Below are 27,559 nucleotides of genomic sequence, written 5' to 3'. Positions count from 1 at the left end.
GGACCAGGGGCCTGAACCCCTGCCACCAGCCCCTGAACCTCACTTTGCCGCAGGGAGGCACTGAACTAAGAAACTGCCTTGTTACAGGTCACGCCCCTCTTTCTACTCCCTTTCTTATATCAAGAGGGGAAAAACACGGAACTACCTCTACCCGTTCTGGTCACCATACGCCTATTACCTTTACTGTTACAAGTACCGGATCACCCTCCGGGAGAAGATGCTGCCTTGCTGTAAAAGGTACTTGTTTTAATCTCTACCTGTAGTTGTTTAACTGTAAAGAAAAATAAAAGAATTTGAAAGGACTCCCTAAGTGGCAAAAGATAATAGCAAAGTAGGGTGGAAGGCTGGCATGGAACTTTGTAAACCTTTCTATCTGGCTGGCCTGGGGAAATGGAAATAGATAGGCTGGTTCACAGAAGATACAGAAGACAGTGCCAGAGCCTGGCCCCGTGTACCTGGAAGTTACCAGTCTCTCCTCATCTCAGACTCAGAGATCAACTAACTGGGGCCTCTTTTCCCTCATCAGTATCACCACTTATAAGGAAGAGGAGGACTTGACACTCCGGCCCCGCTGCTGTCTTCAGTGCTCCTGAGTCCCTAGTAGGTCTTCAGGGGGCCAGACGCACCGAGCAGGATGATCAAGACCAGCTTAAAGAATTATATTCGGTAAGTGGACTGGGAGCTGGTGCTGGGACATGGCAGCCCATTGCTTGCTGTAATATGGTATCTTGCAAAGGGACATGAACTAGTTGGAAAATAAATCATAGAAAGCTAGCTCATGTGACCTCCTGTGTAAAAGTGACTTGCTTTATAGGCAAGGATTCTGGTCCAGAGAACTTAAGGCAGGGTCCTAGGGCTGGTGTTGAAAAGCAGGATGGGAAAAGAAGAACTGAAAACAAAGACAGACTATATTAAGACATAAAGCTGTATTCTGGGACATAAAGCTGTTTAGATGCTAAGTTTTGGGTCTAGAATCCGGAACTCCTGCACTTGCCTTTGTATCATCATGCCTAGGTAAGAGCTATCCATTTTTAGATAAGAAGTGCCAGAATTTAGAGAAAACTTATATGATGGAAAAAAGTAGAAGAGTAATATTAGTGAGACAGTAAACAGATGACACAGCTTTGTTTAAAGAATAAGCTGTTTGATGTAAATACAAGTTTCTGAACCATTAGTGCACCCCTCACTGGAGTCGGCAAATTTTTGTCAAGGAAAACTCCATGATAGGGACAGAGTTAGGTCCTAGGACTAAGAGATATTGAGTAAGGCCTGGCTCCACTTCACCTAGGCTCTCCATCAGCCCCCTCCTTGCTTCCACAGACACACCTAAACAGGTCTGAGATCTGATTTGAGGGTTAGGTGAGCACGGAAACAGGAGACTGTTACTCTCATTTTTACTCCTTTTCTAGGCTGGGAACCTGACGGTGCTGTCTACTGACCCCCTGCTTCACAAGGACCCGGTGCAGTTAGACTTCCACTTCCGCCTCACCCCCCAGACCTCTGCCCACTGGCACGGCCTTCTGTGTGACCACAGGCTCTTCCTGGACATCCCATATCGGGCCTTGGATCAAGGCAACCGGGAAAGGTGACTGGGTCTGGATGGGGGGAGGGGAGGTGAAGGGAAGAGGTAGGGTTTCACTCTGATGTCACAATCAGGTAATGGGCATGCTAGCCAGTGAGGGCTTATTCAGGGGCTGGATACATTCAAATCACTGAACCAGCCAAATCACTGAATCAGCTCCTGGTGAGCTGAGCCAGGATCTGGATTCAAGGGATAACAGCCTATAGGAGGTTGCTAAACTGATTCAGAATCACAAGGTGGAATCCATAAATAGTTGAAAGGAAGTGATCTCCAGCTGTTTGTCTTTATAGAGTGGCCCCCTTTCCCCAAACCCCTTCCACAGTAGGTGTAAGTGTATAAACCCTTAGCTTCAGAGAAAAATCCATCAAAACTAGTTTGGAACTTTCACTTCCTTGGGTCAGGAAACAATGAGCAATAAAATACCTTCTGTTGCAAATAGGCACCTTTCTCAATTTTGAGTTTGTGAAACATGCCATTAACCATTTTCCTTCTGGTCCCTAGTTTGACCGCAGCACTGGAGTATGTGGAGGAGAAGACCAATGTGGATTCCGTGTTTGTAAACTTCCAAAACAACCGGAATGACAGAGGTGGGGAATCTGCTCTATTCTTCCTGGCCCTTGTGCTGAAGCAGCTGACAGTGATTTCCCCTTTATAGGAGACCTTCCTCCCCTCATTCTAAAGGGCATGTTCAGGCAGTTCAGGGATTCAACACCCATCCCCTTCTCCCCACCAAGGAAATTAAGGCACCTAGTATTCTGTTCATTCAAGTCATAACTGAACTGTCAGAAAGGCCCTGCACACAGATTTCAGAACCTAGACTGAAGAAGCACTGGTGAAATTACACAGAAGCCATTCAAGGGGTGTGGCTGGTAGGACAGAAAGAGTCTCAAATGTATTAAGCACCCATAATGTGAAAGGGTCAGGTGTAAGGCCAGGAATATATTTAACCAGATGCAAGGTGCACATTACAGAAACGCTTGCTCCCTCAGGGAGCTTATACTCTGCTGGATATGAGAGACAAGCAAGAGTTTATTATACCATCATTGTGTTAGGCACTTCGTAAACATCTCATTTAAATTCTGTGATCCTCATTTTACAAACATGTAGAACACTGCAGCCAGGTTAGAGTCCAGCTCTGTTTGACTCCAAAGCACATCATCCCTGTGCCTGCACCACACTGCTCCCTGCCCAGTCATTCCCCAGTGGAAGAAGCCAAATCTAGGGGAATGGTTGCATGGGGCCTCAGGGTATTCTAATGTTGTTCTCTTTTCACAGGTGCTCTGCTACGCGCCTTCAGCTACATGGGCTTTGAGGTGGTCAGACCAGACCACCCAGCCCTTCCTCCCTGGGACAATGTCACCTTTATGGCGTATCCCCTTGAAAGGGATGTTGGCCACCTGGCCAGTGAACCTCCCTGAACACGCTTATTCCTACTCTGTGAGGGGCTGGGAGCCTTGTTAAGTGAGAACCAAGCTTCCAGGATGTGACAAAACACCTTCCGTCTAGGAGTAAAGGGTAGTGCAATCCTCTTGTGTTTACTATTTCTTTGCTGGGGGAGTGGGGGAGAGGGCTGGCTGGAGTGAAAAATGAGCCTTACAGAGCTGAATTCACTGAGGGACAGACAGACATTTGATGACTGAAAAGCTTAAAGGGGTCTGAGCAAGACAGGGAAAGGACCCAGGGATTTTAAGCTTTTGCCTTCCCCCATCCCAAAACTATTCCCTGGTTTAACCATCTGAGCACCGGCCAGGAGCAGGAACCAAGCACCAGGGAATTCAGAAAGACTTAAGCTTTACTGGGATATTTTTATCCATATACTTCGGTTCAAACTGGAGACAAGTGAAGGAAATCAGAGCAGGTACATGGTTCCTGTGGCACTAGTTTAAGGGCGGGAACATTCCAGGAGGCTGCAAAAGTAGTGTTGTTAAGAATAGGGAACCCATTAGAATGGGTTAAAAGGTCTTAAAAGCCATGTTAAAGGAAAAGGCTTTCATACACAGTAACAAACTGTAGCTAAGAATGAGAGAGCACTCATTTTTCAGAGAAGTCCTGTGAACAGTTTATATCAGGAGACCTCTTTTTAGAGTAAAGGCTGATAAACAACAAGGTCCTACTGTATGGCACAGGGAATTATACTCAATATCCTGGGATAAACCATAATGAAAAAGAATACAAAAATAAAAGAATGTCTATATGTGTATAACTGAGTCACTTTGCTGTACTTTGCAGTGTTGATTGTCACAACACTGTAAATCAACTATACTTTGATTAAATAAAATTAAAAGAAAAGAGTAAAGGCTGAGGAAACTGGGGACTAACTGGCCCCATGATCCTGTCGTAGAGTAGCTCCAATTCCAGGGCCGAGCCGGCTTCAGTGAGCAAGTGCAGCCAAGGTCTGAAATATCAAATCAACGGCATGCTTTCATTGATTCCTGTGGGACTACCCAAGCTACCCAGAGATGCTCCTTCACTGAAGTCTTTCTGCTAATTGCCACCAAGGTTTTTCTAAGACAATCAAATTTGAAAATTGTGTTTTTGGGAAAATATAGTTGCCATGTAGTATATGGGTAGCCTTCATTAATTCCTAGATTAAAAAGTCCTGCATATCAAGAATTTTATGTACTAGTTTTAAGTCTTCTACTTTACCTTGCTGATCTTAAAAAAAAAAAAAAAAAAGGTTAATTTACCGTTATTCTCCAACCCATTTTCAAGCACCTTCACAATTCTCACTGGATCCTCACAATACTGTCAGAAATGGAGAGATGCTACGTAAGGAAACAGGCTCCATAAGTTCACAGCAAAGATCTATTCCTAGAACCCAGGTTTCTATAATTCGAATCTACCTCTTTTAGGTGAGGTTTTAGTGAATGATTAATTCTGAAGTCGCTTTAAGGAAAGAATATGATCTGCACATGAGAGGGACAGCTGTTTCATAGGTGGTGTGAGGTGTTAGGCAATCTTACCAGATTTCAGTACAGAAGATACCCATAGGCTTGTTTCCACCTTGTGATTCAACCAGCATTTAGTTTTAGATAACTTTCTTAAGAACTTTATTCAGCAAAGAACACCCAAAATGATCTAAACAGCTCTACAAGTTCTCTATGGCTCTGTGTGTATACATATATTGATATAGATACTATACCAGCAATATAGCAATATTTCCTGAGTTACCTTTCTCCTTGTCTACTTGTATTTTAACAAAAGTTTACAGGGAAATAGCTGGAGCACTGTTACAAAAATCTTGTCTCCAATAACACATCAGCATTTGAGGCTGGGAGGCAGTATTCTCTTCTCATTTCCTGAGGCTTTGAATATAATTATGCTGATTTTTGCCTTTGCTGCCTGACTTAACTGCAATCTTTGAGTTTACCACTCAAAAGATTTCCCCTTAACCAGAGTCACCTCATGTGGTGAGTTAGTCTGCAGAATCATCACTTCCAATAACCAAACCCTGGCTGTTTCCCAGCCTCAAAGAGGACGCTGCCTAGCAGTACTGTGCATTATGACTGGCAGAGGGGAACAAGCTGGATACTAAGCAGCCTGAAAGTCGTGTGGCAGTACTCACACTGCACAGGGCACAGGGGGTGGAGTTAGGGGCATGTGTCTGTCTCCCTCCACCCCACATGCTCTCTAGTAGTCCGGTGGAAGAAGAAAATGCATTTGGTTCACAGCAAGCCAGGTCATGTATATAACGAAGAAGAACTGCATAGATCTCTATTACAGGCTCTTCTCTCCAGGCACCAAGTCTAATGCCAAACCTGCCAAAGACACACACACACAGACACAAAAAGCTTGAAAGGGCTCAAACTGAAAGTAAAGCTGCAGGAAGGCAGCTGCAGAGAAGTAGTAATAAGATGGGCTACAGGGAAGAGGCAAGGTCCTGTGGTCACCTCATTACTCTCTGGTTGCTACAGAGAGAGGACAGTTCTACTCACAGCAAAGCAGATGGCCGAGGCAACTGAAGGTGACTTCAGAGTAAGTAGTCATCTTCAAGATTATCATCACCAGACATAGAGGCAGCTTCTATTCAGACATGAGGGTAAAGTTAGATACTGCCCTACTGTAGCAGGCACTGCCATTGAGGATCAGAGAAAAAAACAGGCTTTTTGGTGTTCAATGACTACTCTGGTTAGGAGATAAATCTTGACACAACTTCCCTAGTTTGGAGAGGCTGACTAAGAATTGGTAACTTCCAGAGATGCTCGAGGGAGCAAATGCTGTTTGTACCTGATAAACTGAGGCAGGACAGGGTATTTGCTATCTCTCCAGGGCTCTTCTTGGTCTCAGTGAGCATGCTCAGTGAGACATCTGTTTCTGTGGCCTGAGGGGATAAACAGGAGAAAAAGGAAGAATGTGTTTGGCTGGTGGGAAAGGAGAAGCGACCCCATCATTTTGTTCACAGAGTCTGATGTGGCTGCTGAGGGACACAGTGCTTCCATTGATCAACTAGTGGAGCAACTCAGAGTCCTTAAGGGTGTTCTACAAATTGCATGTATGACTAGAAGCCCTCCTGTCTTGAGGCACAAGGTTTGTCCCAAAGCAGCACCCCAAATGACAATAATGGCTCACTTACGAGGTCATCCAACATTACTGGGACAGCTCTGTTTTTTTCCATGTCTTCTGCAAGCTCAATTGCGTATCCTTTACGAACTAATTCTAGCCCAATATCAAGATTCTGAGAAAAGAAATGAAAAGGCTTCTTGGTGTTCAAAGAAGGGCAAATCAAAGGAAGGGCAGAAGAGCTGGGATTGATACTTTAAAAAATTCCTTTGGTGGTTCAGTTAAGCAGGAGCTTATGAAGCAGGACTATCATCAAATAAGGATTTCTGAGAAAGGAAAAGAAGATGAGCCTGTAAATATACTGAAGAGACAGTGAGCAACAAGTGAACCTCAGTCTTACCTTCCCGTCACTAGTATCATATAAATAGATCTTGGGCCAAGTTGAGATCCCAGACTGGACATAGCTAGAGATCTTGGCCACCAGGGGCTTCCAGTCAGCACAGTGAGTGAGTCTGTCAAACTCATCCAAAGCTTCCTCTTCCCATTGTTCACCTGGTTAAAAAAAATTGTAGACAGAGCCTAAGAAGGGGTCAGTGCTGACAGGGGTGGGATTATGCCCTGGAGGGAAGCTGGAACTACCTCTGTCTACTTCAGAAGGTACCTATGTCTGACTGCCAGGCAGGTTTCTGGCTGTTGCTGTCTGGCACTGGTGATGAAAAGGCACCTGAGCCCCTGGAACTCAAAAAGCCTGGGAATGTGAGAATCCCCACCACATGCCCTGTGAAAGTTATTCTGTTTGGACGCACAGTCAATAGGTAATAGGACCAATTTACCTGAGGGGGCAATCCGTGCCAGACTACACTCTATTGCTTGAAATGGAAGGCTTAGGAAGTCACTCCTAAAGTGAAAGAAACTGAAATTAGAATCCTAGTGCTAGGAGGGCCTTCTTATATTCGTTCCTTCTAGGCAGCACTAGTTAACCCAGCAGTGGAAGATAATTAACTGATGTCTAAAGAGGCTCTCTTCCAACCCTCTTCCCCCCTCCTCCCCAGTGAGAAGTGCCAACAGCTCACCACCTTATGGCCAGGACTGAGTCAACAGATGAGACTCCAGCCTGACTCCACACTGACCTGAGCGCCCTGAGATCCCTCAGTGGGCAATCTCCATTATCTCCAAAGTCAACAAAGTAAAGGTCCAGGTTCCCATTCTCCAAGGTGCCAAGGACCCGGGCTCGATACCAGGAACCATTTGTAGGTAATGGTGCTGCGACAATGTCTCCTACATGTACAGTCAAGTCTTCAGGCTACACAAGGAAATGAGGAGTCAGGAGAGGGCAGAGTTAGGAAGGGATGGGCTAAAAAACTGAATACCAGAAGGAAGAAAGACAAGCCATTGCTCCACAGGAAAGGGAAGAGAATACATCACAATGAAAAAGCTATGTCCCCCTTTCATCAAACCCCAGCCCTGTCCCTATACCAACTCACCAGACTATTTTCGTAGTGCTGGGTCATCTCACTGACAAGCTTATCCAGCTGCAGGCTGCGGGAGCCAATGATTTGGATCCAGAAGTGGTTAGGATGTTCAGAGGCAGAGACATATACTTCTAGGAATTCATCAGCATGGAAACTGAAGTCTGGACTGGGAACTAACCACAGGCATAAGCAAGTTAAGCTACAGAATCATTATTATCTAATATGATGACCATTATCAGAATCATCTCTGGTTGAAATGGGAAGACTGCATCGGTGGGGAGAGAGGTACAAATACCAAGTGGCTAATACCATTTAAAAATGGCTGGAGGGACAAGTGGATGAATCATACAAAAACATCCTGAAGGAAAGGTACTATAAGCTATGTTCTGTTCTTTATATGTAATTGAGTAATTAGAGTTCTTCACATTCTTTGTCATCTGCCGTGTATTCAAATCAGCACCAATTATAATGAAGGGAAATCCCCATATGCTAGGGAGAAGATATGTGGACAGATGTGGGCCTGCTCCAGATTGTATTCCACCACCGATTCATTACAGACCCAGGACACATCTATGAACCTCTTAAGGACTCTGGTCTTCCCTGCCCATCCCAGTACCTATGCATAGAAGAAAAAGCCCATAGCCTTTTCATTCTTCTTGAATGGTGAAGATTTTTAAGAACAGTAATGAGACAGGGAAAAATATTGGACTCAAAAGTATTTTACTTATTTGTATATGTTTGAAGAAAGAATACCATATAATTCAATTATTTGATGTATTACTTGTAGACCAGTTTCCTGTGAACGAGCACATTTCTATATTGTTCTCTAATTAGCTGGTTTGTATTTAGAAAAAAATTTGTGTTCGGTATTAATCCAAGGAAAATATTACCAGAAAGTCCCATCTGTAATTAAAGAACTGTAAATGTAGTCAAGAAAACAGAAATTATTTTTTTATTGTTTCCTTATTCTGGGTTATCTAAGCCAGTATTTCTGGCTTTCCAGGTAGCAGTAGTAAAGAACCCACCTGCCAATGCAGGATTGGCAGAGGGCTCGATCCCTCGGTTGGGAAGATACCCTGGAGAAGGAAATGGCAACTTGCTAAAGTATTCTTCCTGGGAAATCTCATGAACAGAGGAGACTGGCAGGCCATGGTCCATGGGGTTGCAAACAGTCAGACACAACTGAGCATACACACACAGCCAGTATGCCTATCTTCCATATGGCTAAGGGGTCCCCTTTGTTACATACTTTCAAACATGGACATCTCTGGACTGGTCTGGACACCAGACCTCTGAAAGCTATCATCATTAGGTTTCTCCCAGGAACCCTCTTCTGGTCCCACAGCAGCCACGTCACCATCTCCTTTGTGGGGAGGAACTGCCAGAGGTGCAGCCTGTTTTAAGCTAGCGCCAGTGTTTTTCCATAAAGCTGGCTCTCTGGCTCCACCTGGCTCTGTCACTTCCTCTCTTCTTACGCTGATTGGCTGCTTCCGTGGAACTCTGGTTTCTGCAGAATGAGCAATTCTCTTCCTAAGTTCTTCATCTTCTGAAACTTTCTCCAGTATCAAATGCTGTGGAAAATAAGAGAAGGGATGATATCTACATGGTCAGATACTGACCCAGGATGGAGTAAAGGGTTCTTCTCACTCTCAGATACAATTCAGGTTAGCTACTTGCCTTAGCTGCTGCCACTTCCTTCTGCGTTCCTGAGATTTTTATAAGTCTTGATAGTAGCAATGTTCCTTCTGATTCTTTGTCACAGGTTATTTTGGCTCCTGAGGCCTTACAGATAGAACGGATTGTCTCGCCGCCTCTCCCTGTATTGAATAATACATAAGACCCTGTCCTTTCCTCTACTACTCCTAGTGATGCCACTATCTTATCTTGAGTTAGGGCTCATTTTCAAACTAAACAGAATGTAGGATAGTGAACGGAAAACAGGAGCTACTGAAATCCCTACTGTAATAAGGGGGGTACTAGATTATTTGCTCTATCCATTTTATTTATTTATTTATTTATTTATTTTTTTTTTTTTTTTTACATGTTAGCTCATATCTTTATTAACCAATATACAATTACTTGTCTTTCCATTTTATTTAAATTCTACACACTGGCTAAGTTAATGTGGTCATGTCACTTTCATCTTCTGGCCACTAAGCAGACTTCACATCCTCACTTCATTAGAAGACATCCTACATGAAACCACTGGACCAAGCACAGGACGCTTCTCTGCCTCTCACAGCAGCATGAGGAATGCTCTAGGAGAAGGCATAAAAAGTGCTTTCTATGGCACGGTCTTGAGAGATTTAGGATAAAATGAGCATCCTTAGCTTCCCTTTAAAAGTCTTAATATGAGGTAAATACATTTACCTGAACCCTTGTGGAACCTATTTGTAAGGTTCAGATCATACTTTAAAAATTTTTTATTATTTATTTTTGGCTGTGTTGGGTCTTAGCTGTAGCATGCAGGCATCTCTCCAGTGTGGCACACAGGCTTAGCTTCCCTGAGGCTTGTGGGATCTTAGTTCCCCGCCTAGGGATCGAACCCATGTTCCCTGCATTGGAAGGCAAATTCTTAACCACTGACCCACCAGGGAAGTTCTCTTACAACTTCTTGAGGTAATGAATTTTGCTTTACTACTGGCTCTATAAAAAAGTAAAGCTCTGCTCTCAATTTCCCTCAGCAAGGTGAAGGGGAAGTAGGCCAGGAAAAGCCCTCCAGAAGGTGTGAAAGAAAGGAAGGCAAAGGGAACAAAAAAGGAAACAGCAGAGAAAGTTGTCCAGTGGTACCTATGATTCTGCCCACAGATCTCTGGGGGACTGAGAGCTGCTCAGACACTGGCGTATTCTCTGTCAGGATCTGATGAATCGCTGCTTTGGCCTTGCACACCTGAACAGGAAACCCACTGATAAGCAGCACCCGCTCATCTCCTATATCCTCCGTGTCCACATCGATCCGAGCACCTGTCTTCTTTCTTAGCTGCAGAGAAAAGGATATGTGGCAGTATGTTCTGGAAGAGCTCTCACCTGGGTCAGCTAAGGATACTCTAAACCTAACCCTGGAGGTGGATGGAACTGGACACAGTAATCAGTGAAATCGGGTTTTATAAGCAGTCCTCAATTACATGTACTTATGGAAGGAGAGACAAAGGTAACCCTGAACAGCAGTTAATCCAAAACAGTTTCTCTGTGTTTAGACTGGTCTTTCCCCCAAATTTGGATTAAACAATCAATTATTTAGTTTTCTTGACATTCCAAATGAATAATGGAAGATGGTAAAAAGAATTAGGGAGCAATTAATTTATTACTGCCAATTAATAAGAGTTCATAATTCCATAGCAGACAGGAATGATTCAAACTACACCAGGATGAGAACCATCCAATTAAAAATCCCCATTTCAAGCTAAGTCACCCATTCTATAAGAAGTAGAAATACTCATCTCTGGAAGAAAAATAGCAGCTAGAAACTTCCTATTTTTGTTTTGTTTTGTTTAAAATATACATAGTGTAAGTGGGTTTTACAGAATGGGGGCAGAGGATGGACAGCAGAAATCAATCCCGGGAAAGCTGTTGCCTGCTCACACACTTACTTGTTTAATATTGGCTCCTTGCCGACCAATGATGAGCTTTACAGCCTCCTGGGGGACTCGCATCTCTATCTCGATGTCATCTTCCCCAACAAATGTCAGCCGTTCTTCTACAGAGATCATCAGATCAGACTTAGACAATACCCAAAGCTATTACTTCCCCTCCCCTGAATTAAAGCTGTCAAAGAGACATTGATGTAAAAGATAAACTGAGGATTTCAATCATAAAGAGAAGGAGAAGCAGCATCTGAGTGGGAACTAAAAGGTCCTGAAAGACCAGAAGATGGGCATTCTTTCTGGGATACTGTTTTCAAATGCTAAAATGGGAAAGCCATTAGATTCTGGGCAAACTACTTCTCTCAAGACATGACTCCTGGAGAAGGATGAAGGCCAGAAGTTGCCTGAGGAGTCCGTTAGGCTCAGAACTTCCCTTGTTTATACACAAATCATTTTCTAAGTCCTCCTCTCTAGGTCCAGGCTGTGGGGAAACTGGACCCAACAGTTAGCAGAATCCCTTACAGCGCTGGTGTTGCTGAAGGGAACAAATCAACAGAATTAAAAAATGAGCTCTTTATTTCACAGACTAGCTTCACATTAACATAGAAAAGAAAAACTTTGTTTCAAAGGTCCCTCACAGAGAGCCAATTACATCCCAACAAGTGATAACTTGAAAGAAGTTTCAAGTTAACAATGCCAGAACATAGTCTAACCATGGTTTATACAGCCATGGATTCACATACCTCGGCTTTCCCTGTATCTGCGGTATAGGATATAGGCAACTGTTGCACTGGCAGGGATCCCAAGGCCCAGTGCTATTTTTTGAATAGTGGACAAACTTGTCCAAGAAGTCCGTTCAGTGGACATTTTCAGCCACCTCCTGAAATAAGCAAATGAAGAGAAAGGAGCTTTCATACAACTTTTACGCCAGAGAGGATGGAACACATTGCAATATTACAAAGAATACTACAGCCTAATTTCCCATTTCAAGAGCTGGAGCTGTCTCAAGGTGTGCTTCATGTGAAAGGTCATGAAAGGGGTATTTTTTCAGAAAGTTAGCTGAGGGACACACACACATATGATTAAACAGAGGAGTACTACTCCCTGCTCAACCCCTGCAAAGAGGACTGTGTATTGATCAGCTTTAAAAGACAAAGGGACAAGGAATTAACTGAATCAAATATTTAAAAAATTTACATTTCATATCAAACTATTTAAAATTCCTTACGTGTGCACTTCTATGCCTTCTGGCCTTTCTGGATGCTGTTGTCTCTGAAAGGAATGGCACTCCAGGCCCAGGTTTAGGTTTTGCTACTTCTACTTCTCTCTCTTGGAAGTGTGGTCTATTTATTCTCTGTACTCCTTATTTCTACTTACTCTTCAACTAACAGTGAAAGGGGATTCTTCCTGCTCCTTCATCAAAACTAAAACTTTCCAGGTAATTAACCTGCTGCTGCTAAGTCGCTTCAGTCGTGTCTGACTCTATGCGACCCCAGAGACGGCAGCCCACCAGGCTCCACTGTCCCTGGGATTCTCCAGGCAAGAACACTGGAGTGGGTTGCCATTTCCTTCTCCAATGCATGAAAGTGAAAAAATAAAGTGAAGTTGCTCAGTCGTATCCGACTCCTAGCGACCCCATGGACTGCAGCCTTCCAGGCTCCTCCATCCATGGGATTTTCCAGGCAAGAGTACTGGAGTGGGGTGCCATTGCCACCTAGATGGCATATATAAGCCTTATCTAATCTCACCTCTCTTCCCTCTTTCCCATGGTTTCTATTTATCTGGAGGAATCTTCTGAGTTTTGAGCTGGTCTTCCAGTGGCCTCTATCCGTTGCTATTGTCACTTTGCTCTCTTTGGGCAATTTTATCCATACTTGAAGCCTGAACTACTATCTATATGCTAATGACCCCAACACTGTACCTGAACTGATTGCTCATCAAATCTCATTTAGACCACTGTAACGGTCTTGCTATTAGTCTCTCTCTGACACTGTATCTTCATTTTCTTACCCAGCATATCTTAATATGTCCCTCACTCTATTTCTTTATTTCATGTATCAGTACTTGCTCACCCTCCCAATTATTTTATACCATCTCTTCTCAAACTTCTAGTGCTTCCTTCTTCATTCTCCCTCTCAACTGATGTCTGCTTCCTATTTCACTGAGAAAATAAAGCATTTGGATAAAATATTAACTAACTTCCAAACTGACCCATCCACCTCCACCTCCTAGTATTTTATCTTCCTTCCTGTGGTCATGGATGAACTATCTTGGCTCCAGCACTGAGTCTTTCATATAAGTGTTGCTCTCCTTCTTTACCCTGCATCATTAATGTTTTCCTCTCTGCCGAATCTCTGCACAAGCAGACAAACACGCTATTATTTCTTTCTTAAAGAAAATTCTTTCTCAATTCCATTTATTCCTCCAAATACTACTCATTTCTTTTCTTCCTTTTATAAGAAAACTCAGTGTCAATGCTTCTGCGCTAGATTTCTCTTCTTGAATTCACCCTTGCTGCTCTGGTGAAGGTCACCAGTGACTTGGATTTGCTGAATCCAATGGTCAAGTCTCAGTCCTCCCTTTACCTCCCCCACCACCAGAGTCTGGCACAGCTGGCAACTCCCTCTCCTCTGACACTTTCTTCACTTGGCTTCACAGTACTGTTTCCTGGTTTTCCTTCTCCCTTTCTGGCGGCTCCATCAGTCTCCTTTGTTGGTTCTTGCTCCATTTTTTAACCTCTAAACACTGGAGTGACCCAGGGCTCTGTCCTTTGCCCTCTTTATTCAAGAATCATTCCATCTTGGCTTTAAGCTCCATCTATTTGCTGACTGTTTAACTCCCAAATTCATAGATCTAGTGAGGACAGTTCTGAACTCCAGGTTTGTACATCCAACTGCTTTGAAATATCTCCTTTTGATGTTTAACAGGTATCTCAAACTTAGCAAATGCAAGTTCGCTAAGCACCCCAGATCTCACTCCTTTCTTCTTTGCCCTATCAGTTAGTGGCAACTCCACTCTTTTCAGTTCCTCAGGCTAAAAATCTTACTCTTCTTCCCCTCAAACAGCACCTCTATCCTGGTCAGATTATCCAGAATCTGACCACTTTTTAACCTCTTTATTGCTATGACCAACATCTGCTTCAAAACCACCATTATCTCTTGTCTAGATTATTAAAAAGCTTAATTACCTCCCTGCTTTTTATCATTGTCCAATTTATTCCCCATATAACAGCTGGGGTAAGTGAAAAGTGTTATTCATCTGCTCAAATCCTTCCACGGTTTTCCATTTTGCTATGATTAAAAGCCAGTCATTATAATGACCTGCAAGGTGTTCATTTTGATTGTTTCCCCATTGGAAAGTTAACTCCCCAGAGGCAGGAATTTTTTTTGTCCCTCAGTACTTAGCACATGGTAGCCACTTAATAAGTATTTGGTCAATAATAATCTTTGAATGAACACACTTCCTCTTAATCTTCAGCAACTCTCTTGCTTACATGTAAGCTCAGTGGTTTGAAAGGTTCTTTATAACCTAATCTCTGCCCATCATTTCCACAGCCTTGTATTCTAACACTACTTCTACTGGGGAACAGGATGTGCTTTCTTAAGTATCCTTGCTCTGTCACATGTCACTTCTGTCTTCAGTCTTACTCCTTAGCCCATCAATACACTTACAACCATTCTGCTTTTTACTTTAACAAATTACGTGTGATGAAATAAAAATTCATATTCTAAGGCAAGGATAATTTAAACATTAAAAAAATTTCCTCTGCCCTTTGGCCTTCTCTCTCCTCTCCACGTGCACTGTGTATCTGCACCATGCATCGACCAAACCGCCCCACTGGCAGAAGCCTGCCCGAACCATAAAGCGTAACACTCTTGGGGAGCTAGACTCAGAAACGGCCATATTCGATCCACTATACTGCTCTTATAATGTTGCTCAGACTGTATCTCATATCTGAATTAGGCTGCCAAGTTAATAATGGGAAATTGTGCCTCGAAGGCCAAACTCTCATGTAGACAGACAGCCACCTACGGGAATACCAGCTGGGTTTATGTATGCTCGCAAATACTTAACTAAAAATTAGAGGAAACCCCACCCTGAAATAGCCAAGACTGGGTTCTCTTTCTGGCATTCCAAAACTGATTTTCTGAATGCAGTTAAAAGCTGGCAGTCTCCTGAAACTCTGCCTGCAGGGTCTACTAGAAATAGTGGAAAGAATTTTTCTCTTTTAAAAATTAGGTTAGCAGGGAGAAATATTTGTACAGGGTTAGCTTTTTAAAGCTTTGGATACTGTGAATTGAAAAACTTCCAAGTTAAAATTTTAGACAGCTCTCATCTTAAACCACTGTACCTATTTTAACTGATATGCAGAAGCCTCAAAACACTTCAAAATTTCAAAACAGCCTCATTGAAAGATTTGCTGTAGAAGGCTAATGGAAGATTAATGACAGGTACCTAAAAACTGCTCCCCTCTATCTTTGAATACTCATTCTAATAATCCTCTCTCTGACTTGCCTTTCCACTCTGGAGACACTATTACATGGTTACCTTTAGAAATGGGACCACCTGAGGAATGCAAGTTGGTATAGCCACTATGGAAAACAGTATGGAGGTTCCTCAGAAAACCAGAGTTATCATATGATCCAGCAACCCCACTCCTGGGCATACACCCAGACAAAACTATAATCAAAAAGATACACGTACCCTTATGTCCATAGCAGCACTATTCACAAAAGCCAAGACATGGAAACAACCTAGACGTCCACCGACAGACGAATGGACAAAGAAGATGAGACATATATATATACAATGGAATACTACTTAGCCATAAAGAACAACAAAATAATCTCATTTGCAGCAACATGGATGCAACTAGAGATCATCATACCAAGTGAAGTCAGAAAGACAAATCCATATTTATATGTAGAAACTAAAACACAGCACAAATGAACCTATACAAACAGAAACAGACTCACAGACACAGAGATCAGACTTGTGGCTGCCAAGGGGGAAGGAGAGGAGGGGCCAGCTGGGAATTTGCTGGTAGATGCAAACATTGAGAATGGATAAACAAGGTCCTACTATACATAGCGCAGGAAACCATAATGGAAAAGACTATTAAAAAAAAAGAAATATATATGCGTAAAACTGAGTCACTCTGCTGTAAAGCAGAGGCTGGCACAGTATTGTAAATCAACTATACTTCAATTAAAAGAAAAAAGAAATGGGACACCTGAGGCTGTAGACCATAGCCAGATAATTTCTTAAGCCCAGGAAGAATCCTTAAAAGTGTTTGTAAATGGATTGCCAAGATGGGTGACCACTGGCCTGACTAAACTGATCATAGCTGATATTTAGAACCTGAGAGGAATTTTACTGGGGGGAGGTGGAGTCTCTGTTCCCCAAGCTAAAGGAGGGAACATAAAATTCCAGCATTGGTGAATGCATATGTCAGTCCTTGCCCTGAGGTGGCTACTCAGGAATTAAAAACCACTGTCCTTGTGTTGCAGGAAGGGGGACACCTTCCAGGGCCCAAAAATGGGCTCCTCTCTAACACTCGTAAATGAACTGTCCAAGCAGACATGTGCTAACCAAGCAAGAAATATTACTGGAAAGGGCTCCTGAGCAGAGAGTTGTAGGGTAAGGGAACCCAGGAAAACAGCTCTGACACATGGCTCACAGTCTCAGGTTATGGTAATAGGAATAGTTTCCAGGTTGTCTTTGGTCAATCATCCTGACTCAGAGTCCTTCCTGGTGGCACATGCATTGCTCAGCCAAGATGGATGCCAACGAGAAGGATTATGGAAGGTGATTGGACACATGGTGTCTCCTTTTGTTCTTTCCCGAACTCTTCCGGTTAGTGGTGGCTTATGAGTTCCGTGTTCCTTACCAGGACCTCCTGTCATAAAATAACTCATGCAAATAGTTACTATGGTGCCTGGCCAGGGTGGGTGGTTTTCAGTCAGTGTGCTTCCCTTAACACTTGTTTTAAAAATCTAGTCTTTATAGGACCAGAGGTGTGGCCTCCAGAAATAATACAAAACTCACAGGTGGTGCCAGTGGTAAAGAACCTGCCTGCCACTGCCAGAGACTCAAGAGATCAGAGTTCCCTTCCAGGGGTTGGGAAGATCCCCTGGAGAAGGAAATGGCAACCACTCCAGTATTCTTGCCTGGGAAATCCAAATCCCATGGACAGAGGAGCCTGGCAGGCTACAGTCCACAGGCTCACAAGGAGTCGGACATGACTTAGTGACTCAACAACAACAAAACCTTACTTATTAAGAGGCTTGCAAGTATTGGAGAACAAAAATCTAGCCCTTAAGGAACAAAGTATCCAAGGAGGAACTTGTGTTTTTCTTCCTATGCCTTTGAGATGCAAATATTCTATTTGGTCTTTTCCAGGAGCTCTTATCTGGATCATCTTTTTTTTTTTTTTTTTGCTGCACTGTGTGGCTTGTGGAATCTCTGGTCCCCAGGGATTGAACCTTGGCCCCCTGCACAGGGAGTGCAGACCACCAGGAAATTCCCTGGACTATTTTTTTAAAACACAATTTCATGCAAATCAAAACTACAACGATGTACTACCTCACACTGTGCAAAATGGCCATCATTAAAAAGTCTACCGGATACTGAAGAGATAAGATGGTGGAGTAGAAAGACTTAAGCTTATCTCCTCTCATGAAAACACCAAAATCACAACTGCTGAACAATCATTGACAAAAAAGACTTAAACCAATAAAAAAAATATATTCTACATCCAAAGACAAAGAAGAAACCACAATAAGACAGAGGGGCTCTTTCACAATTTAATCAAATCCCATACCCATTGGGTAGGCAACTGACAAACTGGAAAATAATTATATTGCAGAGGTTCTCCCACAGGAGTAAGAGTTCTGAGCCCCAAGTCAGGCTCCTCAACCTGGGGATCTGGCATCAGAAGCAGAAGTTCCCAAAGCATTTGGCTTTGAGGCCAGTGGGGCTTGAGTGCAGGAGCGCCACAGGACTGGGGGAAACAGACTCTACTTTTAGAGAGCACATTCAAGGTTTTACATGTATTGGGACCCAGGGCAGTGACTCCATAGAAGCCTGGGCCAGACCTACTTGGAGGTCTTGAAGGTTCTCCTGGGGAGACAGAGGTTGGCTGTGGCTCACAGTGAGGGCAAGGACAGGTGGCAGGGGACCCAGTGAATATTCAATGTGAGCTCTCCAGGAGGTCACCATTTTGGCATTGAGACCTGGCCCCACTCAAAAGCTTACAGGTTCCAGTGCTGAGATGCCTCAGGTCAAACAACCAACAGGGACTCCCTGGTGGTACAGTGGATAGGAATCCACCTGCTAATGCAGGGGACATGGGCAGATCCTTGGTCCGGGATCCATGGATCCCTGGTCTGAGAAGATGCCATATGCTGTGGAGCAACGAAAGCCCATGTGCCACAACTATTGAGCTCACATGCTGCAACTACTGAAGCCTATGCTCTGCAACAAGACAAGCCACTGCAACGAGCAGCTCATGTCTGCAATGAAGAGTAGCCTGTGTGCAGCAACAAAAGACCCAGCAATGAAGACCCAGTGCAACAACAATAAAACTAACAAGGTGGGAAAGAGCCCCACCCATCAGTAGACAGGCTGCTTAAAGCTGTCCTGACCCTGCAGCCACCTCTAAACACACTCCTGCTTACCAGAGGGACAAGACCCAGCTCTACCCACCAGTGGGCAGGCACCAGCCTCTCCTTCCAGGAGCCAACTGGACCAACCTCACCTACAAGGGGACAGAGAACAGAAGCAAGAAGCTACAATCCTGTAGGCCAAGGAACAGAGGCTACAAACATAGAAAGTTAGACAAAAGAGAGTAATGATAGTAAACAAATTATATCAAGCATCTTTTCCAACCACAACAATCACAACACTATGAGGTCAGAAGTCAACTACAAGAAAAAAAAAAGGTAAGAAACAAACAACATGGAAGCTAAACAATATGTTACTAAACCAATGGATTACTGAAGAAATCAAAGACAAAATAAAAAAATGAAAATGAAAACAGTGATCCAAAACCCATGGGACACAGCAGCAGTTCTGAGAGAAGTTTATAGCAATACAATCTTACTTCAAGAGACAAGAAAAATCTCAAACAACCTAACATTACAACTAAAGCAACTAGAGAAAGAAAAACAAAATCCAAAGTTAGTAGAAGAAATCATAATGGTCAGAGCAGAAATAAATGAAATAGAGATGAAGAAAACAAAAAAGATCAATGAAACTAAAAGCTGGCTCTTTGAAAAGATAAAATTGATAAATCTTTAGTCAGACTCATCAAGGAAAAAAGGGCTCAAATCAATAAAATTAGAAATGAAAAACTGATACCACAGAAATACAAAGGATCATAAGAGACTACTACAAGCAACTATACACCAATAAAATGGACAACCTAGAAGAAATGGAAAAATTCTTAGAAAGGTACAGTCTCCTTTCTCGGAAGAAAGGAAAGAAAACCAGGAAGAAAACAGAAAATATGAACAGACCAATGACAAGTACTGAAATTGAAACTGTGATTTAAAAACTTTTAACAAACAAAAGTCCAGGACCAGATGGCTTCACAAGTAAATTCTATCAAACATTTAAACACCTATCCTTTTGAAACTGTTCCAAAACACTGCAGAGGAAGGAACACTCCAAACTCATTCTATGACACCACCATCATCCTGATGCCAAAGCCAGACAAAGATACCACCAAAAAAGAAAATTACAGGTGAATATCACTAATGAACGTAGATGCAAAAATTCTCAAATACTAACCATGAGAATCCTACAATACATTAAGAAAACATACACCGTGATCAAGTGGGATTTATTTCAGAGATGCAACGATGTTTCAATATCTGCAAATTGATCAGTGTGATATACCACATTAACAAATAGAAGAATAAAAATCATATGATCACCTCAATAGATGCAGAAAAAGCTTTTGATAAAAATTCAATACTAATTTATGATTTAAAAAAACTCTCCAGAAACGGGGCATAGAGGGAACCTATGTCAACATAATAAAGGCTATATATGACAAACTCACAGGTAACATCATACTCAATGGTGAAAAGTTGAAAGCGTTTCCTCTGAGATTAGGAACAAGACAAGGGATGTCTGCTCTTGCCATTTTATTCAACGTAGTTCTAGAAGTCCTAGCCATGGCAATCAGAGAATAAATAAAAGGAATCCAAATCGGAAAAGAAAAGAACTGTCACTGTTTGCAGATGACATGATATTATACACAGAAAATCCTAAAGATACTACCAGAAAACTACTAGAGCTCAATGAATCTGGTAAAGTTGCAAGATACAAAATTCATACACTCTTGCAATTCTATGGGGCTTCCCAGGTGGCGCTAGTGGTAAAGAACCCTCCTGCCAATGCAGGAGATGTAAGAGATCTTCCCTGGGTCAGGAAGATCCCCTGGAGGAGGGCATGGCAACACATTTGAGTATTCTTGCCTGGAGAATTTCATGGATAGAGAAGACTGGTGGGCTACAGTCCATGGGATCGCAGAGTCAGACATGACTGAAGCATGAAAGATTAGGAAATTAAAGAGACAATCCCATTTATCATCAAAAAGAATAAAATATCAATACTTAGAAATAAATCTATCCATGGAGGCAAAAGACCTGTAATCTGAAAACTATAAAATGCTGATGAAAGAAATCAAAGATGATAAGCAGATGGAAAGACATACCGTGTTCTTGGATTGGAAAAATCAATATCGTCAAATTGGGTATGCTACCCAAAGAAATCTACAGATTCAATACAATCCCTATCAAATTACCAACGACATTTTTCACAGAATTAACAGCAAAAATTTTTAAAATTTTTATGGAAACACTAAAGACCCTGAATAGGCAAAGCAATTCTAAGAAAGAAAAGAGCTGGAGGAATCAGGCTCCCTAACTTCAGATTATACCACAAATAGCTCATGCAGCTCAATTAAAGAAATAAAACAACCCTATCAAAAACTGGGCAAAAGATCTAAATAGACATTTCTCCAAAGAAGACAGATGGTCAAAAAATACATGAAAATATGCTCAACATACTGTTAATTATTAGAGAAATGCAAATCAAAACTACTATGAGGTATCATCTCACACTGGTTAGAATGACCATTACCAAAAAGTCTACAAACAATAAATGCTAGAGAAGGTGTAGAGAAAACGGAACCTGCCTACACTGTTGGTGGGAGTGTAAACTGATACAGGCACTATGGAGAACAGAATAGGGGTTCCTTAAAAAACTACAAGTACAACTACCATATGATTCAGCAATCCCATTCCTGGGCATATATTTGAGAAAACCATATTCAAAAAGATACATGCACCTCTATGTTCATGGCAGCACTACTCACATTAGCCAAGACATGGAAACAACTTACATGCCCATTGACAGAGGAGTAGTGAAAGAAGATGTGGTACAAGTATTACTCTACCACAAATATTACTCAGCCATAAAAAAGAATATAACTTGCAGGAACACGTATGGATTTAGAGATCATCATACTAAATAAGTCAGAAAGACAAATACCGTATGATATCACTTACATGTAGAATCTAAAATATGACACAAATGAACTTATTTACAAAACAGAAACAGACTCACAGACATGGAAAACAAACCTATGGTTACCTAAGGGGAAAGGGAATGGAGAAGGGATAAATTAGGAGTTTGGGATTAGCAGATACAAACTACTGTATATAAAGTAGATAAACAACATCCTACTGTAGAGCACAGGGAACTATATTCAATATCCTGTAATAAACCATAATGGAAAATATGAAAAATAATACGTGTATATATGCATAGCAGAATCACTTTGCTGTACACCAGCAACTAACTTAACATTGTAAATCAATTACACTTCAATTTAAAAAATAAAATGCAAATTTCAGGAAGCATGTAGGTCATTTGGAGCTTGTCAGTGACAAAATCTTAACTATCTTCTCCATTAAGTATTAGTAGAAAGGGTTTAGCCATCTAAAAAGGTGACTGATTTGTTCCATCTGCCAGAAACCCAATTTGAATTTGCTTGTAACTGATGGGTTTAATATTACTGTCCCTGATTCATGGCTGAAATTTTGGAATGAAAACTATAGGGTGTCTGTTATGTATCTGTGTTGTAGCTGTGCTGCTGCTGCTGTTGCTAAGTCGCTTCAGTCGTGTCCGACTCTGTGCTACCCCATAGATGGCAGCCTACCAGGCTCCCTAGTCCCTGGGATTTTCCAGGCAAGAGTACTGGTGTGGGTTGCCATTGCCTTCTCCAGTAGATGTGCTGTATTGCCAAAATTAATTTGTAAAAGAACTGTATATAATTGGCTTAAAGGAAATAAAACATCTATGTAAATACTCAGAAATTTCACATGATCTTGTAAGCAGATAGGATAAGAGGTCCCTGGACACTGTTTTCTTGACAGTAGAGAAGCCATTTTTAGCCTAATTTTGTGATCTAAGCCTGTGATCATTTTGTGATCATTTTGTGATCTAAGCCTGGCCACAATGCTTGTCCTTGAACAGGTTTCATGACAGTAACTAATGATTTTAAGGGAACAAAGAATCCAGAAAACAATGGCTTATCAGGCAAGAGAAGTAATAACAGCAAAGATATTATTAGTTGTTACAGAACTCCAGGTTCTATTTCAGTCTTAAAGATTAGCCTGAAGCACTGAACCACCAGATAAACTGACACCTAAGGGATGATGCTGTCTTTTCCTGACTCTCCTGACTTCAATCAACTAAAGAGAGGACTCTCAATCACCCAAGACCCTTCATGAATATGCATGTGCCCTTACACAGACCCACCAGTTTTGCTATTTGAGGAGACACTGTTTGGGGACAGATCCTCAGTGTTCTCCTTACCTGCTGCAAGCAATGAATCCTTTTTTCTCCCAGTCTTTGACTTGGTTTTATGGCTTGATACCCACCAAGAGGTGAAGCCAATTTTCTGGTAACATCTGGGAAATACTCAATACTGAATCCATATCTGGTATTAAAGTTAGCTTAAGTTTGCTGAATTAATAATATGTATCTCTTTAGAATCATCAACATAATGGATAATATTTTTATTGTACCTAGATTTACTAGAAATCAAACAAGACCTTAAATCTGTTGCAAAATTTGCCGGCAAGAAAATAACTTGATATGATGAAACTTTTAAGTAAATAGAGGTAAATGAAATAAGAGCCTTTAGGTAAACTCTTTCAGACTAATTATGTTTTGGGAATGTCTATCCAAAATGCTCTCCATATTTTGGTAATTTGAAATTTTAGCATTTTGCTAAATTAAGTTAAATGCTGAAAGTCTACTGAATAGATAATTACCAAATAAAGTGAGATACTGTAGCACTAGTGAATATAGGTTTCCTTTTACAAAGAAACTAAAGATATTTGGAACTATTTAATAGGTTTGGTGCCATGCTAAGACATTTTCTATTAAAAAGCACATGTTTTCTAGAAACCATAAATAGTATTTATGTACTATTTATAAGTATAAATAGTATATATTTACATACTATATATAAGCTTGCCAATCTACAGAATGCTAATGTAAAACAGTTAATAATTGCTTACTTGTTAGTTTTCATTAGAGTTTTAAGAGCTGAGAATTCTAATTAATATACACAATTTACGCTACTAGAACAAGGGAAACATTGCAGTATACGAGGAAAGAAAAATGTTTTCAGAAAAAAGAAGGTATGAGGAACAGAAATACATTTCTATATTTGCCTTTGAGATCTTTTATTGTCACTTTGGTTCGGTGACCAAGAATCATTCCACGTATAATCCTATTTGACCAAGTGTTTTAAAGATTTTTGATATGTTTAATTTTTTTTTTTTTTTTTAACTTTTTGGCCACAAGGAGCAGCATGTGGGATCCTAGTTCCCAGACCAGGGATGGAACTGGCACTCCCTGCATTGGAAGCTCAGAGTCTTAATCACTGACAGGGAAGTCTCAAAACTTTTTGATATTTTTGACAAACTTCCCAAAGTTCAAATTCTAAATAAATTTCATCTTACCTCTAATTAACTTTGAGGTTTTCCAAAGGGTCTCTAGAACACCTCAAAATGTTTTTCTCTGTCTCAGAGAGGACAGAATGACCCTAGTATGACTCTGTACTAAGCTGGGTTTTATTGCTATGAGTTTCCACAGTACTCCAAACATCCTTTCATAGCACTTGCATTGCTTATAATCATTGATTAATGGCTATGTCTGTAGTGAGAATGAATTGAAGGCAACAGCCGGTGTAGGGAGACCAATTCAGAGGCTAGTCCAAGTGTCAACGATGGAGATGGAGAGAAGCAGACAGACGGTTCAGAGGGCTTTCAAAGGAGGAATACACAAGACCCAGCAATTGATTTATGGGAAAGTCAGAGGGTGAGCCAAGGAGCTGGCTATCACGTTTCTCATTTGGGCACCGGGTAGATGGTAGTGTCTGAGATAGAATATTGATGATCTGTTGGGGGGGATGAATGTCTGTGACATGGATGAATTTACTGGGTGACTTCCATTTGAAACAAAACCTAAATTTTACTAACATCTCTTCAAATACTACGAATGAGGTTTGTGCTAAAATATCAGCTGATATCTCAAAGAATATCTACTTGATTAATATTAATCAAGTATAGTTGTTTACAATTTACATATCCTTTCACATTGGTAAGTTTCTCTTAAAAATTAAAAGTGGAAAATATGATGGAAATGAGAATAATTCTACAGTGAAAAAAAGAAAGTGAAAGTGAAGTCGCGTCTGACTCTTTGCGATCCCATGGGCTGTAGCCTACCAGGCTCCTCAGTCCATGGGATTTTCCAGGCAAGAATACTGCAGTGGGGTGCCATTTCCTTCGCTAGGGGATCTTCCTGACCCAGGGATCAAACACCGGGTCTCTGGCATTGTAGGCAGACGCTTTACCATCTGAGCTACCAGGGATGCGCCAGTTCTACAGTACTAAATGCTAACTTGTGTTTGACTTTATTACTTCAAGTTGAATGTAAAGAGACTAGAACTTAAGATCATAGAAAGTGAAAGAAAGTGAAGTCGCTCAGTCATGTCCGACTCTTTGCAACTCCATGGACTGTAGCCTACCAGGCTTCTCCGATTCTCCAGGCAAGAATACTGGAGTGGGTTACCATTTCCTTCGCCAGGAAATCTTCCCGACCCAGGGATCGAACCTGGGTCTCAAGCATTGGAGGCAGACGTTTTAACCTCTGAGCCACCAGGGAAGCCCAGAGAGTGAAAGTGAAGTCGCGTCCGACTCTTTGCGACCCCATGGACTGAGGAGCCAGGCTCCTCAGTCCATGGGATTTTCGAGGCAAGAATACTGCAGTGGGGTGCCATTTCCTTCTCCAGGGGATCTTCCTGACCCAGGGATCGAATACCGGGTCTTCGGCATCGTAGGCAGACGCTTTACCATCTGAGCTACACAGAAGACATGTGGGTCATCTCAAGGTTGAGAAATGTAGGTAGGCAACGCTTTTCAGTAAAAGCTAACGATATTTGTATTAAAACAGTTGCTAACAACTATCTGATATGCATTTCAAAACACAAAGTGAACTCCATGGGAGCCAGGATCTGATATATCACTGCAGGATCTCCTAACAACCAGAACCTACAAGGTACCTAAAACATGGTGATCGGTTTGTTGAACTGAAGCAGCTCATTCAATGTTCTCATTCTTGCTACATTTATTTTTAAACCAGTGAGTGAAAAAAGCCTCCACTCATTTCTCTCAGCTGAGGAAAGAGTAGCTGTGACACAGGAGTCTTGAGCCAAAACCCACGATTCTATGCGCATTAAACTAAAGAGGGAAACTGGAAAAACAAATACTGAAGACCATTAAAGAAAAAGCTTTGGGAAATAAGAGGTAAACTGATAATCACTGGCTTGGGGCAAACCCTCTCGCACGGTGCAAGGGTCCACTGTGACTACCTTGGGACGAGCGCCCTTTCTCTGGAAACAGTTACTAGCCCCGGGGTGGGAGAAAGCTGCCCCCAAAAAGCGCCTCACGACCCCAGGCTCAGAAGCTAGCTCCCGGGCCGCCCCCACACTCTCGTCTCGCCCAGGGGCGCCTTTCTTCTCTCAGCCCCACATTCCCCGCCTTCTTGTTGCTAGTGGTGTCCCTGGCTCTCGCCTCCCCCACTCCCCAAACCTCCGCTCCTGGTCCCTGCCTTTACCGCTCCTGGAGTCCGCCGTCGCGCGCTTTGCCTCGCACCTCACCCCTGGGGCCGTGGCCGCCTCTCAGCAACAGCACCACTCCGAGGCCCGCCAGCCTCGCTTCAGCCGCCACTTCCCCGCCCCCTCAGCCAGCCCGCACCAATCAATGCCCGGCTTGCAAGCCCGACCAATCAACCTCCTCCTCGAAACCAATCCTCGCGGGAGCTGCCCCTGAGCGACGGCGCTGTGCTGCGTGCTGGTACCCAATTACCCGGATGGAAATCGAAGCCCCGCCCACCAGGTCAGCCAATAGACTGCAGGGAAAGCCGACGACGTTGAGATTGCACCTGCTGAGTATTAAACAGCCAATTAGAGGCTCAAGGAGTACTCCCAACCCATCTCCAGGCCAATTACCTAGGAGGCTTCCACTGAGGTGGGGGGTGGGGGTGGGGTTGTAAATCAGCGCTCCAGAGGTGCAAGTGGGTGGAATCACTCAACCGCAACACTGTTCGCACAAAATTAGTGCCTTTGTAGAAAGCCAGTGCCACTCTACAACCCAGTGACCATTGGGGAAGCCGCCTCCTGAGGGGCGATCCTTTGCCTCGATCGGTCCGCATACCATGACAGAGACTCAGGAGACATTAAAAACGCTCCCCCCCCCCCCCCCCCCCCGCCTCATCCCGCGGGAAAACATTAAAAAGGCTTTGTAGAGATGTAGAAAAAACCAAGCAGAAGGAATTGCGCCGCAGAGCGTGAGGAGCTCTATTTCTCTTTCGAGGAGTGAACAGACGAGGAGGACTGACACCACGCAGCAGGAGAGATGAAGGACCCAAGTTCGGAGCAACCCGTGGTAAGGGAGATGTGGGTAGTTCGGGCATCAGGGGCCCACCCTTCCCTGGGGATTAAAGGGAGACCGGTCAAGGCTACTGGCTCAAAGGCACAAGCTGCGGGTAGGGGGGCCGTTTCTGTGGGGGCGAGGAAGGGGATGCAGACGGCGGTTTGCTTTGGAAGAGTGTATTCCAGTCGCCCTCTGGGTACTTGGACCGTTATGAACGGTTGGGCCCTGCTACCCATTCAGAGCAGCGGAGAGCCTCGCGAGATGGCCCCGATCCTTCCCCGCCTCCAGTCCCCGCCCGGCCCTAGGGGCTCAGGGGTTGAGCGCTCCATGTAATGTGGGAATCGTGCGCACCAGCTTCTGTTACAATGCCTGGCACATGATAAGCATGCAGTAAATGTT

General features: G+C 42.8%; 2 protein-coding genes across 2 annotated transcripts; one reads left to right on the top strand and one right to left on the bottom strand.

Annotated features, from left to right (window-relative positions):
- Window positions 1–9: 9 nt before the first annotated feature.
- Window positions 10–3,138, top strand: OAZ3 (ornithine decarboxylase antizyme 3). The gene is given in 5 exon segments (NM_001290732.1): window positions 10–237; window positions 527–666; window positions 1,410–1,585; window positions 2,084–2,169; window positions 2,858–3,138. Coding segments are annotated over 5 exon segments (708 nt in total). The 5' UTR covers window positions 10–73; the 3' UTR covers window positions 3,001–3,138.
- A 1,477-nt stretch (window positions 3,139–4,615) lies between these two features.
- TDRKH (tudor and KH domain containing) lies at window positions 4,616–26,500 on the bottom strand. Its single transcript, XM_044944371.2, has 14 exons — window positions 26,343–26,500; window positions 11,882–12,018; window positions 11,145–11,251; window positions 10,345–10,534; window positions 9,232–9,371; window positions 8,804–9,125; window positions 7,567–7,727; window positions 7,213–7,385; window positions 6,916–6,980; window positions 6,483–6,634; window positions 6,156–6,257; window positions 5,810–5,903; window positions 5,518–5,605; window positions 4,616–5,340 (listed from the first exon to the last, which is right to left on the bottom strand). The coding sequence occupies exons 2-13, from the start codon at window positions 12,003–12,005 to the stop codon at window positions 5,553–5,555; spliced, it is 1,683 nt and encodes a 560-aa protein (XP_044800306.1). The 5' UTR covers window positions 12,006–12,018; window positions 26,343–26,500; the 3' UTR covers window positions 4,616–5,340; window positions 5,518–5,552.
- Between the last annotated feature and the right edge of the window lie 1,059 nt (window positions 26,501–27,559).

The sequence above is a fragment of the Bubalus bubalis genome, chromosome 6 (assembly GCF_019923935.1).
Source record: "Bubalus bubalis isolate 160015118507 breed Murrah chromosome 6, NDDB_SH_1, whole genome shotgun sequence".
Taxonomy (NCBI): domain Eukaryota; kingdom Metazoa; phylum Chordata; class Mammalia; order Artiodactyla; family Bovidae; genus Bubalus; species Bubalus bubalis.
This window is presented reverse-complemented; position numbering and strand designations above follow the sequence as displayed.

What these genes read in the sequence shown, in the direction of transcription:
- TDRKH (XM_044944371.2), bottom strand. Translation starts at nt 12,005, where the DNA reads ATGTCCACTGAACGGACTTCTTGGACAAGTTTGTCCACTATTCAAAAA. An exon ending in ATCTGTGGGCAGAATCATAG is followed by an intron (nt 9,372 to 10,344) that starts GTACCACTGGAC and finishes TATTCAATACAG; the next exon opens with GGAGAGGCGGCGAGACAATC. An exon ending in AGGAAGTGGCAGCAGCTAAG is followed by an intron (nt 9,126 to 9,231) that starts GCAAGTAGCTAA and finishes TATTTTCCACAG; the next exon opens with CATTTGATACTGGAGAAAGT.